The sequence below is a fragment of the Lithobates pipiens genome, unplaced genomic scaffold (assembly GCF_037356315.1).
Source record: "Lithobates pipiens isolate NorthernLeopardFrog02 unplaced genomic scaffold, aLitPip1_a1.2 Scaffold_19, whole genome shotgun sequence".
Taxonomy (NCBI): domain Eukaryota; kingdom Metazoa; phylum Chordata; class Amphibia; order Anura; family Ranidae; genus Lithobates; species Lithobates pipiens.
Window position 1 is genome coordinate 57,866,114 of NW_027507764.1, and position 20,721 is coordinate 57,886,834.

The 20,721-nt window shown below is 42.7% G+C and overlaps 1 protein-coding gene across 2 annotated transcripts in view; it reads left to right on the forward strand.

The window, feature by feature from the left end:
- LOC143995990 (carboxypeptidase inhibitor SmCI-like) overlaps positions 1 to 20,721 on the forward strand; it is a 90,828-nt gene that overhangs the window by 45,625 nt on the left and 24,482 nt on the right. For both annotated transcript variants that reach the window (XM_077490780.1, XM_077490781.1), the window contains one exon: positions 11,177 to 11,338. In XM_077490780.1, the coding sequence (XP_077346906.1) occupies positions 11,177 to 11,338 (162 nt within the window). The remainder of the gene's footprint in view (positions 1 to 11,176; positions 11,339 to 20,721) is intronic.

Sequence of the window (20,721 nt, forward strand, 5' to 3'; positions counted from 1 at the left end):
CAAAATGCATCCGATTTTCAGAAAACAAAAAGCCCTAGTTGGGCATTTGTCATTATGCACAATATCACTTCTTTACACACCCCCACCCCAATCACAGCAAAAAAAAACCTGACCTCTTCTCAGGCCAAACCAGCACACACCCCCCAACCCCCATCCTTTATATAAGGTAGGTTGTATTGTTAGCACACTGACACACGCCCAATAGAAGTGCACGCCCACCAGTATCTTTCGATCTGTCTCTTCATGTATGTCTAAAGTGATTGATTATTATTACGATTATTATCGTGATACCTAAAGAAGGGAAGGACCCCCGGGATGTAGCGTCGTACAGGCCAATATCGCTTTTATGCTCTGACATTAAAATATTGGCTAAGGTACTCTCAAATAGGCTAAACAAAATTATTAATAGGCTCATACACCCTGATCAGACAGGATTTATAACGGGAAGATCAACTAGTATGAACATAAGAAGGGCATTTTTGAATATACGAACACCAGCGGTGAATGGGGGCTCGAGAGCCATTCTGTCTCTGGACATGACCAAGGCCTTTGATAGCCTAGAATGGAGGTATATATGGCGTGTCCTAGAGGGGTGTGGATTCGGACCTATATTCATCGGGTGGATTAAAATGATGTACAGTGCACCTAGTGCAAAAATAAGAATTAATAGGGATCAGTCTGAAAAAATAGAAATGAGTAGAGGTACACGGCAGGGATGCCCACTCTCCCCGCTGCTCTTTGCTATGGCGATGGACCCGTTGGCGATTGCTGTTAGGTCACACTCTGAGATAGCTGGGTTCCAAAGGGAAGGGGGCAGGGAGGAGAGAATCACTTTATACGTGGATGATGTTCTCCTCTTCCTGGGAGATACTGGCCAATCCCTTGAGAAGGTAATCAAACTGGTAGAAAACTTTGGAGGATTCACAGGTTTGTTAATAAACTGGGGGAAATCAGAGCTGCTCCAAGTTGATAGCCCTGGTGCCATGACTGCATTGGGGATACCACAAATGGAGGTGGTAGGGGCATTGAAATACCTAGGTATATATTTAACAACATATGTCAGCCAGTATGTGGATAAAAATATAGTTCCGTTATTGAGTACATTTAAGCGGAGCTGCGATGTCTGGAGTCGGCTCCCTTTGTCGGTGGCAGGCCGATGTAGCCTGATTAAGATGATATGGTTACCACAATTGTTATACGCCTTACATAATGCACCAGTTTGGATATGCAAGAGGTGGTTTCGAAAATTTGAAACCCTCTTTCGGGAGTTGATTTGGAAAAAGGGACAGGCGAGAATCCGGCTCCATGCGCTGCAGTTACCAACAGACAGAGGGGGAATGGCGGTACCTTGCCCTAGGAACTATTACCTAGCAGCACAGTTGCAACATATGGTGGATGGTGATCAGGAGGAGGTGGGTAACCTAAACAGCAGCATTAGAGGCAAGCTCTTTTAAGCGTAAGGACCCTACAATAGTAATGATGAGTAAAATATGGATAATCGCGAAAAAATTGACGGGGTGTATGGAATGGTCAGAATATATGCCCCTATGGGACAATAAGAACTTGCAGGAGGTATTATTAATAAGAAAAATTAACACATGGGAGGAGAAGGGGATAATAAGACTGGGTCAATTATATGAGGGTGGAATTCTGAAATCATTCACGGATTTAAGAAGAGAATATAACATACCACAGCAGACATTTTTCCGATATTTACAGCTTCGGCACGCTTTGGAAGCACAGTTTGGTTTCCAGATACCAGAGCTGGATAAGACATCTCTATCACAGAAGATACACAAGATAGATAAGTCCAGGGGGTTTATATCCACCATGTACGAATTATTATGCAAAGGCTCCAAAAAGGAACTCAACCTGGTTTAGCAAACGGAGAAATGGGAGGAGGATATAGGAGTAATCACAGAGGAACAGTGGAGGAGAATATTGGAGTTAGGACCACTGATTTCGGGTTTCCCCATCACAAAAAATATCGCACTTGATGTTGATAAATCGAGCCTACTTCACCCCCAAGAAGTTGCTCACATTTGGAAAGAGGATGGATGCTAACTGCCCTAGATGTAGGGGCTTTGGAGACCTCATACACATGATGTGGAGATGCCCAAAGCTGTTCCGGTACTGGGAAGAAATAGTTGAAATCATAAACAGGATTTTTGGGACTAAGATGAACCTGGACCCAGGAACTTGTATATTGGGTTATAGAAGAGTCCCGGGGGAAGGGTGGAATACAACAACTGCAGTTATACGGTGCCTGTTTCAAGCATGGAAACTGATAGCACAGAAATGGCAGGCGGCGGGAGCACCTCTTTCGAGTGAATGGACCCAAGTCATTAATGACCTGGTGTGGAAGGAAAGGACTGTATATATACGTAGGGGAAATCTTAAAGGGTTTGAGAAAATATGGGCCCCTTGGTGGAAGGAAATGGAGCATCCACTTGACTAGTAATACTAGACCAGGATAAAGATAGATAGGCGATAACGCCTTTTAATAACTGAGATTTGAAATAATGATGGTCATAGAGATTGTGGTGGTGACTGATTGGAGAGGGGGTGGGCGATTGGGGAGGGGGGGAGGGGGAGATAAGGAGATGGATCCGTTGGTTAGAAAATTCCATTGTATTATGCTTTTTATTATATGTATTTTTGTTTGAAAAGTATTTGGATTTTGATATGATGAAATGAAAAATAAATAAAGAGAAATTAATTTAAAAAAAAAGTGATTGCACCTGATGAGCAGGAACACATAATACTATTTGCAACTGTGTTAACTTGGCTATGTGCATCAAATCTCCAACTACAGGCCAAAGATCAAAGCAACGTTTTTCCAAGCATATGTACCTGTGCAGTGTAAACCCTACAATTTTAAATGTCCAAGTCCCTGGGCATGATTAGTGCTAACAAACATTAACATCAGTCCCTGGCTGCAATGAGCTTCCAATCTAAAGGGAAACCCACACAGGGAGAACATATAAGCTTCAACACAAGCATTAGCCGGTTGGGGATTTGAACAAGCAACCCCAGTGTTGCTAGATGGAATTTCTACCCACTTAGCAAGTGGGCAGCCTCACACATGTAACCTGCATCTCTGTGGTGTGAAGCAGCCCTAAGTCCATAGCCATGCTCAGTGTCACAAGAAATATGAAATATATTGTAAGTATTGGGACCCCTGCCTTTAAATGCACATGAACTGTAATGGCATCCCAGTCTTAGACCCCATACACACTATTCGATTTTCTGCTGATTTTTGTCTTCAGATTTACCAAAACCATATAATATGAGGACAAACCTTAAAGGCCCATACATACGATCAGACTTTCCAACGGGAAATGTTGGATGTTAGGCTGTTGGCGTACAATCTGACCGTGTGTATGCTCCATCGGACAATTGTCGTCGAACTTTCCGCCAACAAATGTTGGCTAGCATATTTTCAAATTTTCCACCAACAAATGTGTGTTGTTGGAATTTCTGATCGTGTGTACACAAGTCCGTCGGACAAAAGTCCAAAGTACAAACACGCTCCATGGCTCTGCTCGGAAGCAGAATTGGTCGGTCTTGTAAACTAGCGTTCGTAATGGAGAATTAACATTTGTAACATGGCAAATTATGAAATCTCGAAATGCAGAGCACAATTCTCTTCTTCTTTAATGGGATAATAATGAAGCTGCTTTTGAAGCTGATACTGATGGAGTTATTGCAAACGAATTTTCAAAGGCTTTTTTTTTTCTAGTGATATCAAGAATAATATTATTATTATTATTTTTTTTATTTGTGAAAGTTACCACAACACCATTATCCCGTAGTATTTAAGAACAAAGATACAACTATGTTGGTGCCCCTTGTTAATTTTACATTGTATTTTTTAAAATGTAACTGTCTACTCCCAACTGTAATTTGAAGTAAAACACATAGCCAAGTATTATTCTACACAATTTTATTATTGTGCATTAAAAAAAAAAAAAAAAATTAGACATGCTATCTGCCAACAGAATTTAACCAAAAAGTGCATTCTATGCATCCAAAAATATAGAAAATATACCAAATCAAATCATTATTCAACCAAAAAAAAAAAAAAAAATGTCAAAGCAATAACTCCATGGCCAATAATAAATAACACGTTATCTCCTCCTTTTCCGCAACATGTCTGGTTGATGAACGGCCATTCAGAAACAAACTGAAAAGCACGAAATGGAAAGCGCTAAAAGAAAAGCACAAATCAACACTCGCCAAACTTCTACTAACACGAAATTAACAGAAGGAGCCCAAAGGGTGGCGATAAAGAGCTGAAAAAACACGTAGTATGTCTAGTACGTCACCACGTTCATAATTGTTGGCCAACATTTGTGTGACCTTGTGTATGCAAGACAAGTTGGAGCCAACGCCCTTCGGACAAAATCCCACGTTTTTTTTGGCGGAAAGTCCGATCATGTGTACGAGGCATAAGAGTTTCAATTTGTTTGCAATCAGGCAGGCCCTCGCACTACATGTTTTTGGCAAATATGAAGACAAAAATATGCAGAAAATCTAATAGTGTGTATGGGGCCTTATGGTTCAATATTGATTTGGCACACCCTTTGCAGCTATAACAGCTTCAACTCTTCTGGGAAGGCTGTCCACAAGGTTTAGGAGTATGTCTATGGGAGTTTTTGACCACAGTACATTTGTGAGGTCAGGCACTGATGTTGGATGAGAAGGCCTGGCTCATAGTCTCCACTCTAATTCATCCCCAAGGTGTTCTGTTGTGTTGAGGTCAGGACTCTCTGCAGGCCAATCAATTTCTTCCACCCCGAAGCTCATCCATGTCTTTATGGACCTTGCTTTGTGCTCTGTTCCAAATCATTTGGTGGAGGGGGGATTATGATGTGGGGTTGTTTTTCAGGGGTTGTTTTTGGCATCTAGTTACAGTGAAGGGAACACTTAAGGTGTAAGCATACCAAGATATTTTGGACATTTTCATGCTCCCAACTTTGTGGGAACAGTTTGGGGATGGGCCCTTCCTATTCCAACATGACTGCGCACCAGTGCACAAAGCAAGGTTCATAAAGAAATGGATGAGGGAGTTTGGGGTGGAGGAACTTGACTGTCCTGCACAGAGTCCTAATCATAACCCAATAGCACACCTTTTGGCTGAATTAGAGCAGAGACTGTGATCCAGGCCTTCTCATCCAACATCAGTGCCTGGCCTCACAAATACGCTTGTGGAAGGATGGTCAAACATTCCCATAGACACACTAAACCTTGTGAATAACCTTCCCAGAAGCTGTTCTAGCTGCAAAGGGTGGGCCAAAGCAAATTTTACCCTACAGGCTAAGACTGGGCTTCCATTAAAGTTCATGTGTGTGTAAAGGCAGGTGTCCCAATACTTTTGGCTAGATAGTGTATCTGGAAAGATTTACAATGGTGGTGGAACCCTCCTACACATAAATACTACATTTAGACATCATTTATAATTTTAGGACCTGCGTCAGAAGTTATGTTAAAAAACATAGGGAGATGAGACAACTTCTCTACATGAAGTGGAATGTTTTGGATTCAAACCCAGACCCTCAGGGATGCTAAGCAGAAGTTCTGACCTGCAAGCCATGGAGCTGCCACATGTGGAAACCTCCTACACATAAATACACATACTGCATTTCTTTGGACATAGAGGTGGTGGAATTACATTACTCAAGAGTTATTCTTCTTGATTTTTTTATGTGATCTTTGGTGGTTCTTGGTGTGTGAGTGTAGAATAATGATGTTATCCTCTATTTTTTGGGAATTACATTTGGATTTCTGATGTTGGTACACATATCACATTTTTTGGGCTCAAATTATGATTATTTGGAAATATTAAACACCCAAAATTGAGACTCATTTTAAATTTGCATTATCAATTGTATTGTTTGTGTATATGGTATCATGTGGTTTGTAAAGACACCTGTGTGAGTTTGGGTAAAGATTTTTGTGAGATGGACAGCAACAAGTGAAGTGACAGAAGAGAAGAGAAGTGAGAAGAGAAGTGTCAAGTGAAAGTGACAGAGAACAATATATTTAAAAAAAAAAACATGAAAACACATTCTGGCATTCTTAAAAACAAAATAGATGAAAAAGAAGCAACATTACTGCAAAGACAATTTCTTTGCGAGAAAGATACATTTCATTTCAACATGAAAAGTATTTATTTGGGGAAGTTACAATTGTACCATTAGAATCAATGGCTGAAACTTGCATTGGGCTACATAACTCTCATTTTCACTCCTAAAAAACGCTTTTTAACCCAGTGCTCATTGTGGTATTTACTATAACTCTTGGTAAAAAAAAGCCATGGGAGTTAAAATGAGAGTAGTTTGCCTTCTGAGCATGCTCAGTTGTACTGGCACCTAGTTGTAAAGAGACAGGGAATTTTTTGCACCAGCGCTATAGTGAATACTGTTTTAGCGCTAATTCACTAATTCATGGTAATTAGAGCTAATTAGTGCACGGCGCTATAGTAAATGACCCCCTTACTGTCAGATTTATCCGCCGCAATCTCACAGTCCTGCTAAAAATGCTGATCACCATTATTACTAGTAAAAACAATCAAATAAAAATTCCATAAATCTATCCCATAGTTTTGTAAACACTATAACTTTTGCGCAAACCCATCAATATACGCTTATTGGATTTTTTTTTACCAAAAACATGTAGCACAATACATATTGGCTTAAATTGATGAAGAAATTAGTTTATTTAAATTTTTTATTGGATATGTATTATAGCAGAAATCAAAAAGTATTGTTTTCTTTTTCAAAATTGTTGGCTTTTTTTGTTTATAACGCCAAAAAAAAAAAAGGGTTATCAAATACCCCCCAAAAAAGGTCTATTTGTGGGGAAAAGGGACATCAATTTTATTTGGGTACAGCGTCGCACATCTGTGCAATTGTCAGTTAAAGCAACGCAGTGCAGTATCGAAAATAATGGCCTGGTCAGGAAGGGGGTAAATCTGAAGTGTTTTAACTTTATTGTGCCATTATTATATAGCATAATAAAGAGAGAGCGAAAAACTCTGGGAACCTTATGTAGTAATTACTGGGTGGTGCCGCCCAGAATACGGGCAGGGTGTGTTAACACAGCATATTAGCATCTGAACAAAAAAACTAAAATTGTGTACACCCAAAAGGCTACCTCCTCAAGTTTATTAAGCATAGAAAAAATATATATAAAAACGGCACAGGATCAGAACACAAAAATGTCCAAAAGAGTGTCAAAACAGTCCTAACACAACCCACCCTCCCCTTTCAAAACTATGACCCCCCCCCCAACTCCCTAGTTCCCCTACCCCCTAAACCTATAGACCAACTTGTCGGGACCTCCCCCAAGGAGCTGACACTGTGCGGCTGCACCGCTGACCCCTCGCAATGATACAAAATCCCCTGGTGACTATACCTGCAAAAATGGTGTGTATTGTACAGTGAGGACTCAATCATCCACACAGGAACCTGAATGGAGAGCACTACACCTTTAAGACCGCTATGGACAAAGGCAGTGCAATCTATCAAACAGGTAAACCCGGGTTATGAATACAAAATCTCATGGATAAATTAGAGTCCCGCTGATTAGTCATATAATCAAACACAATAAGTCCATTTCCAATCCTGAATCTCAGGTAAAGATAAGTGCCTGTAGTACCTGATCACAAAGGTGGGTGGTGCTGAGAGGTAATGTCCAGCAATCTGGTAAAGGTGTGTGTATAATTGAACACCACATAAGGGGATGACAGATCTATCCCATGCTTGCTCCTCTTACTTAGAATATAAATAAGGCAGTAACATCTATGCTTAAGTCACCACTTGCACATGACTTCAAAGGACATGAGCTATAACAAATCTGGAAGCACAGTAGATATCCGATCTGGCCAGTAATAAAACACTGTCCCATGGACTCTGGTTACCTCATGAATACTACCGATATGAATGATCTCTCTGTGTGTGGGGTTCTCACTGTCCTGTATTCTACCAGCGGCTCTTATGAGATGTTCATGTAGTCCGTGGTCCTTGATGAAGATAGCCAGAAGGCTTTACAGCTAATTCATTCAGCAGACAGGTGCAGTGGAAATCCTCGCAGATGTCCTGTGTGGGTAATGCGGTTGTTGGATATCCCCAGCAAAGGGTTCCGACCGCTAGCATCCCTTGTAGTAAAACAGAATGTGTCCAATAAAACACATCGCAGATGCAGGGCAGCAGGCTGTGATAAAGAAGGTAGTCACGTATCACAGAACACCAAAAGCCTCTAATAACTCCATCAAGTGAACAAAGTCAATTAGGCAGGCAATAGAGGCAATACAGGGTTCAGTACATCAGGGGGTGAGGGGTTCTGCTCCTATATGGATCTACATGTTGCATAGTGTCAGCTCCTCAGAATAGGGAGAGAGATGGGACTGTGTGTGAAAAAGTTTGGTCTGTCTGACCCAAATAATGAGAAAGTAGAAAAAACACCTGGTACCAAAGGTACAGTGAGAGACCCCTTAGGGTCGTTAATAGACACACCAAACCAAGAGGTAAAAAGGTATACATTTTATTACAAATTGACAATGATATACATGTAAGAACAAAGCATGTGAAGCATAAAAGCCATATTGAATACCCTGAATAATACAATTGTATAGACTGGTCACTATCCTGGTGCAGGAAGGACTAGTGACGAATCCGATCAACACAGTGTATATAACACCTTAACCACTTCAGCCCTGGAAGAATTTACCCCCTTTCTGACCAGAGCACTTTTTGTATTCGGCGTCGCTTTAACTGACAATTGCGCAGTAATGCGATGTGGCTCCCAAACAAAATTGACATCCTTTTTTTCCCACCAATAGAGCTTTCCTTTGGTGGTATTTGATAACCCCTGCGGTTTTTATTTTTTGCGCTATAAACAAAAAGAGCGACAATTTTGAAAAAAATGCATTTTTTACTTTTTGCTATAATAAATATCCCCCACAAATATATAAAATATTTTTTTTCCTCAGTTTAGGCCAATACGTATTCTTCTACAAATTATTGGTAAAAAAAAATAGCAATAAGCGATTATTGATTGGCTTGCGCAAAAGTTATAGCCTTTACAAAATAGGGGATAGTTTTATGGCATTTTTATTAATATAAATATATATATATATATGTGTGTGTGTGTGTGTGTGTGTGTGTATGTATGTGTGTGTGTATATATATATATATATATATATATATAAATTTTTTTATTTTTTATGACATTTTTGGGACCATTGTCATTTATAGAGCAATCAGTGCTATACAAATGCACTGATTCCTGTGTAAATGACACTGGCAGTGAATGGGTTAACCACTAGGTGGCAGTGTAGATTAAGTGTGTCCTGGGGCGTGTTGCTAACAGAGGGGGACATGGCTGTGTTTTACAGATCACTGATCTCTGCTCCAATCACAGGGAGCAGAGATCAGTGTCACTGTTGTTAGGCAGAACAGGGAGATGCTTGTTTACTTTAGCATCTCCCCATTCCTCCTCTCCGTGATCCCCACAGCGATCAAGTCCACGGGATCCACGACCGGACGCTCCCAGGTGCCCCCGCCACCTCTTAAAGGGCAATGTACAGGTACGTGATTTTGCCTGTACGTGCCCTTCTGCCGACGTATATCGGCATGAGGCGATCGAGAAGCGGTTAAGGAAGGTCCTTCTTCAGAGGTTTTTGTTATTAATTCAGATGGGTATACATTTTCTACAAGAGAGAATATACAAGGAAATGATACATTAATAAAAAGTAGTAATAATCCATAATATTTCATCTAAACAGACTATGCAGTACATTGACATGACGTGATAAACATGGACTGATTTACTTACATGGTAACCAATTCACATTAAGCATATGTCTGAAGGGAATGACTTGATCAAAGGTACTCTTAGATCCTGGGGGCATGTATCTCCCAAGTCCATCAAGCAACCGAGCCAAAAAAGGAACCGACCTTACAGTACTTCACTGCGAGGACTCAAATTAGTGGAGCAAAAGACAACCACCACTAATACTGAACTGATATCACTGTAAATTGCATAAGGAAATTATATCAAAATCAAATGCTGTTAAGATATGCCCATAAAAATCAAAACTGGAGCGGTCAATTGCCCCTGCATCCAGAAAAAACATGGACTTGGTGTAATATGTGCTAATAACAGTTAGCTTGAATAAACCAACCTGGAAGATGAGATGTCCTGCTTTTTGACCAGGCGCTCCTTTTAGCGTCTAAAAAGAGGTAGAGGAGACGGCATAAAAGCAGGAGTGTCAGCTCCTTCGGGGAGGTCCCAGTGAGTTGCTTTAGGGGAATTAGTGGGTTGGGAGGGGGGTTTGTAGTTTTGAAGGGGGAGGCCGGTTGTGTTAGGACTGGGATTTTTTTGTGTTCTGATCCTGTGCTGTTTTTATATATACATTTGTATATGCTTAATAAACTTGAGGAGGTAGCTTTTTGGGTGTACACAAATAATTTTTTTTTTGTTCTGATGCCATTATTATATAGCTCTGGATGGAATTGTGTTGCCGATTTAGAAATGGCCATTTCGTTTTGCTGTCAGTTTTCGATTTAGTTTTAGTCATAGTCTTATGACTAAAATGCCATTTTAGTTTTAGTTGTATTTTAGTCATCTGCATTTTAGTTTTAGTCATATTTTAGTTGACTAAAATAAAATAAATTTAATAGACGAAAATATTTTAGTTGACAAAATGAACACTGGTTCTGTTACTGTCTATGTGTTGGAAGCTCAAAGAGAGACATGCCAGGTCTTTCTTTGACCGGCTTCTGTTCCCAGATGTTACCTGGAACAAGAGAGCATTATCAGTGGTGAACATTCATTTGCATATAAAATTGAGTTCATATCACAGGACAGACTCATGGATTCCACTCTTTATCTCTTTTTCCATTGTCTGTGACTTGCCTCCAAAAATCAGTCCATGTAAGGCGTATGTAGAATGATATTACTATGATAAAGAGACGGGTATTTCCCAGATATTTAGCTATGAGGGTTGTCAAGTAAAAATGAAAACAATTTTCTTACCAAAGAAGACTGCGAGACAAGAGTCTTCCATCCTCCATGAAACTTTTCAGTAAGGTTCCAGCAGTCGTCTTTATCACCAATTATCTCTTCCATTGCTATTTGATATTTAGGTGTTGTTTCTTTCCATTTCTAGACTGTGACCAGCTTCTAAATCCCGATCCAGATAAGGCACACGTAGAGCGTTATTACTATGATAAGAACACGCGCACTTGCAAGTCTTTCATGTATGGCAATTGTGGCGGAAACGATAACAATTTTGCTACGAAGGAAAAATGCGAGACTCAGTGCAAACCAGGTATGTTTTCTCTTTCTGTTTGTCATTTTACGTTGCTCAATATTGATTTGTTTGTTATTCATTAGTGCAGCGTCGCTGATAGGGCAGTACAACCAGCCCTATTGTACCGAGCCCGCCCCTATCAGCTACACATTTGGTCTCGGACATCAATACAGTTCTTTACTGCATTAAAAAAAAAAAAAGTTTTCTAAACTCTTCCCCTGCTTCTACTTGCTTACAGGGGAGGTATATGATTTTCCTGGGACCCATCAGGTCAACACAGGGGCCCAGGAGGGGAGTGCAGCAGAGGGTCTATTTCTTTATTTTCGGGGGGCGCATGTACATCATGCCACCCCACTATTCTATTAGTCCCGGCTGGCGGAGTGATACTGTGATTTTCCGTTCGGCTCCCAGCTGCAGTCCTGAGGACAGGGAAGAGCAGGAGGACAGCATGGCTGCAATGGACACAGTGGGAGTTATTTACTAAAAGAAAATCCACTTTGCACTGCAAGTATAGTAAAGTCACTGTAGATCCGAGGGGGACATGCAAGGAAAAAAGAAACAGCATTTTAGCTTGCACATGATTGGATGATAAAATCAGCAGAGCTGGTAAGTCAGACAACCATCCCGAGAGCATGGATCCCGTCATGACGTGAGGACGTGATGTCCAGCATGGTGGGAGGGGCTTGCATGTGTTTGCCAGAGCGGGAGCGTGGCTGCGGGAAGCTGACATTGCCAGAGAGTGAGAGACTCCAGATCCTGAGCCAGCCCTGAACTCCGCGCACCCCAGGAGCCCGTATGCTGCGATCTAAGGAGGAATCCGCCGGAGTGAGACCAGTGGTAAGGTAATTGGGAACCGGTGGCGTCACCTCCCGCCCCCACCCCCCCCTGCCTCGGTATATGCCGGTAACCAGCCTATGTAGCCTGTGTACCCCCGATAGAGGGATCTCTGCTGTTCGTGGAGGATACCCAGCTGAATGGAGATGAAAGAATGTGGAGAGACCTGTAGGAGCTGAAATCCAGGACTACATAGAAGAGCAGAACTCTGAGGTACTCTGTATTGCATATAGCACAGAAGTTATGGCATACCTTGATAAACTTTAGCAGCTGGTAAGCATCCTTTCCTCTACCTATTAAAGAGTGGAATGCGCTAAGGAATGGGACCTTCAACATACAAAAGATAATTGGATAATTCGTACAAATAAAGCTATAACTAAGCAGGTGAAAAAACAGGAGTGAAAGGTGATGTGCGATTACACGTTCTATATGCCTTGGAATATACCTTATAACTGGGGCTGAATATGTGAATGGACTTCCATGATATTTTTCCTTCCTTTTTATTTTTTTGCACCCCCTTTTTTTAGTAAGGATAGTATAAGGAGGAAAACGAAAAAAAGAATAGGGTAACTGTCTGAATTATTCAGGATAGCCAATCGAGGAAGCCGACCGTACCACCAGTTGCAGTGTGCTAAATACGGCCAGTTCGGTTGCAGCGCCAAACGTTTAAGATACACGGGAACTTCTAAACAGGTATTAGAGGAGTATACTCTTTTGTAGCAGAGTCTGTGCATGAGTAAACTCTGATCACCAGTTCCTTTGATTAAATACGCTTACTGTTACTATTCAAGAGAATAATTGAGGGTAACTGACTGACTGTAAAGTTCTGCGAGGCAAGCTATTAACTGAGTCGCATAATCATAGAATCGGTCATATTGGACCAGTAAGTTATATACAGGACTTGGTAGATGAGAATATTAGAGGGGTCGAACATCCTCTAACATCCTGGGCCGTCTCCACCGGTGTGAAAATCATACTCACTAGTGGAGGGCCAGATAAGTATAGGACTGAATCCTATAGCCTGTGAGTAACTGACATTGATTTAAAAGCAGGATCTCTTCAGTAATGACCTATAGAGGGGAGTCGCAGTTTGGAGTAAGCAGCAGATTAGGGGCAGGGGAGCAGGGTACACTACAAGAGGCTGCAGAACCTGTAAACCTTGTTAATGTGAAGGAATCGTAGGACAGAAAAAGGAAGGTTTCCCATTAGGAAATAAGAACGACAAGAAAAGAAAACTGGGGAAACAAATAAGAAGGGTAAAGGAAAACACTATGAGTAAGGTAACAAAGGGGGGTGCCCCCAAAACCCCGAAGGATAAAACAACTGACAGTACAATTAAACAGTATATGACTCAAGGTGCAAGTCCAAAAAACCCGGAAGGGGTAAAACAACACCATCCCAAAATGGACAAGAAAAAAGGAACAGATAAAAAAACCAGAGGAGACACCCGATCAGTCTAGAAAAGACCTAACAACTGAAAGTGAGTTAGAAATAAGTAAGGCAGATGAACAAAGGACAGAGGATAAAATACCCACAAAAGGAGAGATGACGGAAATGCTCCTGCGACTAGAAAATGCCATTAAAGCGGTTATTAATTTGCTAAGAGTAGATCTAGGGCACCTTCTAACAAGAGTGGAGGTGGTGGAGGAAAGAATTGATAGACAGGCTCAGGAGGTACGTAAATTAAAGGAGCCAGTCAAATTATCACAACAAAACCAGAGGAGAATACTCTATAGATTAGAAGACCAAGAAAATCGAAGCAGAAGACAGAATCTGAGAATTCAATCAGTCCCAGAGGTAAGAGGAGAGGATTTGGATAAAGGGGATGAAGAATTACCCAAGAGAGTGAGTGCACTGGGTTGGAAAACCTAGAACCACGGAGCCTGATTGACCACGTGACATAATAGTCAGATTTAGATTCTATGAGGATAAAGCAGATATCTGGACAAAACTAAGAGGAAAGGCCTCAGTACAATATGAGGGAACAGAGCTTCAAGTGTTTATGGATCTGGCACCGGAGACACTGGCAAGAAGGCGCATGTTGAAACCACTACTAGAGGAGATGAGAAAGCAGAAGATAAGATATAACTGGGGGTTGCCAGAATGTCTGATAGGCTTCAAAGAAGGGAGATCAGCAAGGCTGAGGTTTCCGAAAGAATTAGTGGAGTTCTGCAATAAATTGGATTTACAGGCGCCGGAGCTTCCTGGCTGGTCTGATATGGAATTTGAAATATTATAGGACGCAAGAACGTGTGATCGGGGGGGCGGAGGCACATGTGAGAGGCCTACCTCGGAAAAGGCGGCTCAAAGACGGTCAGGGTTTTCAGGACCATCGGCGAGCTGGTTTTTTACATAAAGTTGTCCATTTATAAGATATTTATAACACATAGCATATACATAGCAAAACTGACACCCCAAAATGCATTCTGCTACTCCTCCCGAGTATGGCGATACCACATGTGTGAGACTTTTACACAGCCTGGCCACATACAGAGGCCCAACATCCAAGTAGCACCGTCAGGTGTTCTAGGGACATAAATTACACACATAAATTCCTGCTAACCTATCACATTGTTGAAGGCCCTTCATATTTCTAACACATAGCATGTACTGTACATACCAATTACAAACCAAAATACATTCTACTGAGCAAAGGGTAAAGAAAAGATTACCTGCGGTTTAGTAGTGCAGTGGTCCACAGAGGAGAGCATCGGTCCAGGCAGCAGGCAGGAACATGGACAGCGACAGCAAATCAGGCAGCAGGCAGGAATAGTCAGGTAGAGATGTTGTCAGCACAGCCAATGCATTGGTCCAGATAGCAGGCAGGGATGTGGTCAACAGAAGCAAAAGGATCAAAGGAACGTCCATGCAGCAGGCAGGAATCCTGTCCATAGTACATGCAGCAGTCAGAGGTATGGTCAGCACAGCCAGAGTATTTGTCCAGGGAGCAGGCAGGACCATCAAGCTTAGGGCATAGGTGAGGAAAGAATGGGGACAGGGGTAGAGGCTTCTCCCACCCAAATTGCTTTGAAGCCTCCGGACAACCAGACCCTGTTCTGGGAACACAAAAAAACAAAACTGGTTTTCTGAACTCCGAACACTATTCTGGAGTAAAAGATCAATCCAAGGGGCAGGCAAAAACATGGTCAACAGGCTGAGGTCAGTGCAGGTAAAAGGCAGAAATAGACGGTAGGCAGAGGCATAGTCGATACAGTCCAGGGTCAGTTCACTTGAAAGGCAGAAACATGGCGGATAAACAATGCAGACGGTAGGCAGAGGCATAGTCGAGAAACAGGCCAGGGTCAGTTCACATGGAAGACAATGATACGGTTGATTGAAGCAGGAAAATATTCAGGACGGAAATTGAAAATGGGGAAATGGCAGTATTAGAAATAGGGGCTAATAGTTTTCCAGAGTGTGATATCGTCTGAAGCATTGTCCGATGCAAAGGCCAGGTTGGGAGGGACAGTCGGGACAATGGAAGCTAGTGTCTTTCCTAATTCCTCTTTTGGTGCACACCCGACATTTTTTTGGGCGTCGTCTTCCGGATCCTGATGGTGGAATGCTGTCTGGAAAATGACGCTCATGTAGTCTGCTGCCAGAATCTGAGCGAATGCTTTCAGGGGGGGAATCTTGTTGGTAGATCAGGGAAGTGACAATGTCTTCAATATACTTTATGAAGGTGGTGGGTGTTTCTGTTGACTTTTGGTAGATTATAAAATAATTTAAAAGGGCCAAATGAAAAAAGTCAATTGCGATTTTTTTTTTTTTTTTTGTACCAAAAAGGGATTTTCTTGTTGAAAGATAGGGCTGCAACATCTGGTCATTTAAATCCACCCCCCTCCCCATGAATTTATTATTCTCGCTGATTCAGGAAGGTTTGCGAACGGGACCGCATCTTCTGTGAAGTTCCACAGTGGTGTCATCGTGGATGGTGGATATCATGTACACATCTTTCCTATCCCTCCACTTCACAGCTAACACTTCCTCATTCCTCAGGCTTGCCGATTCCCCCCTTTGAATGGATGTGGTGAGAAGACGCTGTGGGAAGCCCTTTCGGTTTTTCCTTGTTGTACCACAGGCCAACGTTTTTTTTTAGGTACAGGTGGCGGAGAAGGGGCAGACTAGTGTAATAGTTATCCATATAAATATGATAACCCTTTTGGAGGAGTGGGAATGGCAACTCCCAAACTATTTTTCCACTTATTCCCATGTAGGATGGACACTCAGGGGGCTGGAGCTGGGAATCTTTGCCTTCGTACACGCGGAGTGAGTACACATAACCGGTGGCGTTTTCGCAGAGCTTGTTCAGCTTCAAGCCATACCTCGCTCCCTTACTGGGGATATACTGCTTGATTCCCAGCCGGCCTGTGAAATGCACCAGGGATTCGTCCACACATATATTTTTGTCAGGGACATAAAGTTCTGAAAACTTATTGGAAAAAAAAATTAATTAGGTGGCGAATTTTATACAGTTTGTCAAAGTTTGGGTGATTTCGGGGGGGGGGGGGGGGGCACTGTGTGTTGTCACTAAAATGCAGGAAGCGCATTATAAGTTTGTATCGGGACCTGGACATGAATGAGGAGAAAATTGCCATATGATGGATGGGTTTGGTCGACCAATACTTATGCGTTTCCTTTTTTTTGTATGCCCCATGTTGAGCGTTAGGCCTAAAAACAATTTAAACTCTGCCGCTGTTAGGGGTCGCCATTCAAATGGGCGGGCATAGCTTGAGCTGGGGTTGGCTGCAATGAATTGTTGGGCAAAAAGGTTGGTTTGGTCCACGATGCCTTGAACCAATTCGTCGGGGAAAAATAAATAAATAAATATCAATTTCGGAAAAACCTGCAGTGTTGACCTGCACACCTGGCTGTGCTATAAAAGGGGGGATTGTGGCTGACCCTGTGGTAGAAGGCAGCCACAATGGGTTTGCCAGGCCTTCTGGAAGCTGGGTTTTGGCCCTAATTCTTTGGCGTGCACTGGGCCTTTCCTCCTGGGGTCTAGCAGTGCTTGTACTGGGCCTCTCCTCCTGGGGTCTACCGCTGTTGACACTGCTGGTAGCTGTCTGGTGCTCAGACCGTCTTATTTTAGGACGGACTGCTTCCTCCTCCAATTCAGATCCCAATGTGCTGCCTTCAGGGGGCTCATATTCCGAAACAGAATCGGAACCAGAACTGAGCGATGAGAGCTCCCCGTTGCTCTCAACGGTCAGGCTGAGTATTAGGTATGCCTCTTCTGGGGTGTACACCTTTCTGGACATAGTGGCTGTAGGTACTTTGGTGGCAGGTACTCTGGTGGCAGGTGGTAAGGTGGCGGGTACTCTGGTGGTACTTTGGCAGGTACTCTGGTGGCCGGGGGTGAGGTGGCTGGTACTCTGTTGGCAGGTGGTGAGGTGGCGGGTACTCTGGTGGCAGGTACTTTGGCAGTACTCTGGTGGCGGGTACTCTGGTAGTACTCTCGCAGGTGTCGGGTACTCTGGTAGGTGGCGGGTACTCTGGTAGGTGGCAGGTACTCTGGTGGCAGGTACTCTGGTAGTACTCTGGCAGGTGGCGGGTACTCTGGTGGCAGGTACTCTGGTGGCAGGTACTCTGGTAGGTGGCAGGTACTCTGGTAGTACTCTGGCAGGTGGCGGGTACTCCGGTGGCGGGTACTCCGGTGGCGGGTACTACAGTGGCGGGTACTACGGTGGCGGGTACTCCGGTGGCGGGTACTCTGGGGACAGGTACTCTTTATTTGGGGGGGCAATCTGGGAACAGTAAGGCAATCACTGGGGTACAGTAGTGGTAACTCACTGTTAGCTGATCTCCTCCTCACACTGGATCGGTGTGTGAAGAGGAGAACTCAGCAACAGGAGTTACACACACCTTTTGTTTACATTTAGTGACTGGCTGTCATTTTGCACAGCCAGTCACTAAATAGCTAGTGTTAATGGCTAATATGCAAGAAATTGGCCTAAAAATGGTTTGGGGACCCGGCTCCTGCCCCAGGGGACATGGATCAATGGCAAAATATTTTTTTACAACGGCCGTTTTTTCGGGAGCACTTATTTTAATGACGATTAAAGTGAAAAAATATTTCCTTTAAATATCATGCCTGGGGGTGTCTGTAGTATGCCTGTGAAGTGGCATGTGTTTCCCGTGTTTAGAACAGTCCCTGCACAAAATGACATTTAACAGAAAAAAGTAATTTTAAAACTGCTTGCGGTTTTAATGTAATATCTGTTTCCAGCAATACGGATGAAAATCATTGAGAAAAATGGCGCGGGTAGCCCCCCCCGCCCATTACCAGCCCCTTTGGGTCTTGTACGGATATTAAGGGGAACCCTGTACCCAATTAAAAAAAAAGGAAAGGCGTGGGCCCTATATACTCAGAACAGCAGTATACAGGCGGTGCAAACAAGACAGGGACTGTGTATGTCTAGGTTTGTTTTGTTAAGTAGAATCTGTTTGTAATTTTGAACTGGTACATTTTTAAAGTGTAGCTCCAGTCAAAAAATCTATTTTTAAGCTTTTAGGAAAACATGGGGAAGGGTTATCACCCCTGTATAATTTTTTTGGCCGTCCGTCATTTTTTCATCTCACTTCCTGTTGTCTCCTTCCGTTTGCAAGTAGAAGACGTTTGTAAGTTGGATGTTATATGCTCTGCAGAAATGTAGGCCTAAGGTGTTGGTGTTGCCACAACACTGTAAGCCCTCAAAGTGACTCTTGGTGGGCGCTGGAGCGCCCTGCTGTGAACGATTATATCAAGAATTGTAATTACATGCCATTGTTGAACAGTGGTAGAAAAATTTGGCCTTTGGTGGTTGTGGTGGTGCTGGAGCCACAACACTAGAAGTCCTCAGTTACTCTCGGTGGGCGCAGGAATGGGCCCTGCTGTGAAATATTATATTAAGAATTGTAATTACATGCCCCTGTTAAACAGGGGCTGAAAAATTGGGCCTTAGGCACTTGTGCTGGTGCCACGACACTGCAACCTCTCCCAGATACTTTAGTTGGAGTGCAGGAATGAGCCCTGCTGCAAAGCATTGCATCAAAAATTGTAATTACATGCCCCTGTTAAACAGGGGCTGAAAAATTGGGCCTTAGCCACTGGTGGCATCACCCAAAACCAAAAATGTTCAGAGTAGAACAAGTTCCCCCACAGCAGCAAAAAACAGTAATAGATGCATGTTAAAGTAATATGAAAAGTATTTTAATGTTTGGTAAAAAACATGAGCTCCACCTGAACAATTAAAAACGAACTCTTATATACAGAGTACAATGGTATTGATGGACGCACACTAAGGCCGCGTACACACGGGCGGACTGTTCGCCCAACTTAGTCCGCTGAACAGTGTTTCAGCGGACAGTCCGCTCGTGTGTGGGCTTCAGCGGACTGTTTCAGCGGACAGTCTGACGAACAAAGTCTTACGGAATTTCCGTAAGACAGTCCGTCCAAACTTGGTTTTGTCCGTCCAAACTTGGTTTCAGCGGACAGTCCGCTCGTGTGTAGGCAAGTTGGACGGACTAAGTATCGCGCATGCTCAGAAAGGGTTTACACGGCTGAAGGTTGCATTGCAGTGTATAGGACGTCGTTTTTCTAGTCCCGTCGTACGTGCTGTACACGTCATCACGCACGTTTTCAGTGGACTGTTCGTTCATCGTGTGTGGTCAAGTCCGTTCATGCTAATTTTGAACGGACTGTTTGTCGGATTGTTTGACGAACTTAGTTGGGCGAACAGTCCGCCCGTGTGTACGCGGCCTAAAAGACACAGCTATAAGTTACACTGTATAATATAATAACAGTAAAAATATATATAGTCCTAACGCGTTTCAACCCCCTGGGGGGTCTTCTTCAGAGAAATGGTGGTCTGTTGATAAAACAAAATTACACTGAATAAATATATCAGGTGTTATTTGTATTGGGAATACCTCATATTGTTAGTATAATTTACCCAATGGTGTACTTCCAAAGAGATAAAATGAATACTTTTGATGGAGTTCCCCCATAGGATGGTGCCTCAATATCCTTCACACGTCTGGAATGTTACCCGGTCCATATCTACCGCCAGGATGCCAAGGGGAAAGAGGGTAGCGTCAGAGAACCAATGGCGTGGCTCGCGAGAGGTCACACGGATACCACACCCCCCATAAATATAGGAAGTGGGTGCAGATATGGGTAACCGGATAGTGTGGTAGGTCACACCTGCAGTAGAATCCCAACATAAATAGAATTAAGAACATATATTTTTTGATATATGAACACAGGGTGTATATATGGCATGAAATTATTATCATCATACTCATAATCTATGTACATAGATACAACCCTGAGTATCTAAATGCCTATGTGAGGTGCTTTAAAAAAACAAAAAAAACAAAAAGAAAGGAGAAGACCTTACCCAGATATGGTTTCTAAAGTGCCTGAGAAGGGATATGTGTGTGTGGGTGAACCTAATATTGACAGTGCATGAAAAATTACAGGATTAATGTGATAAGTGAAATACTAGAAGAAAAATAAGTGTATAATGAATGAACAATGTTCCTAACTGTGCGTGAGAGATAAATTGACAGGTAAGGGAGTGCAG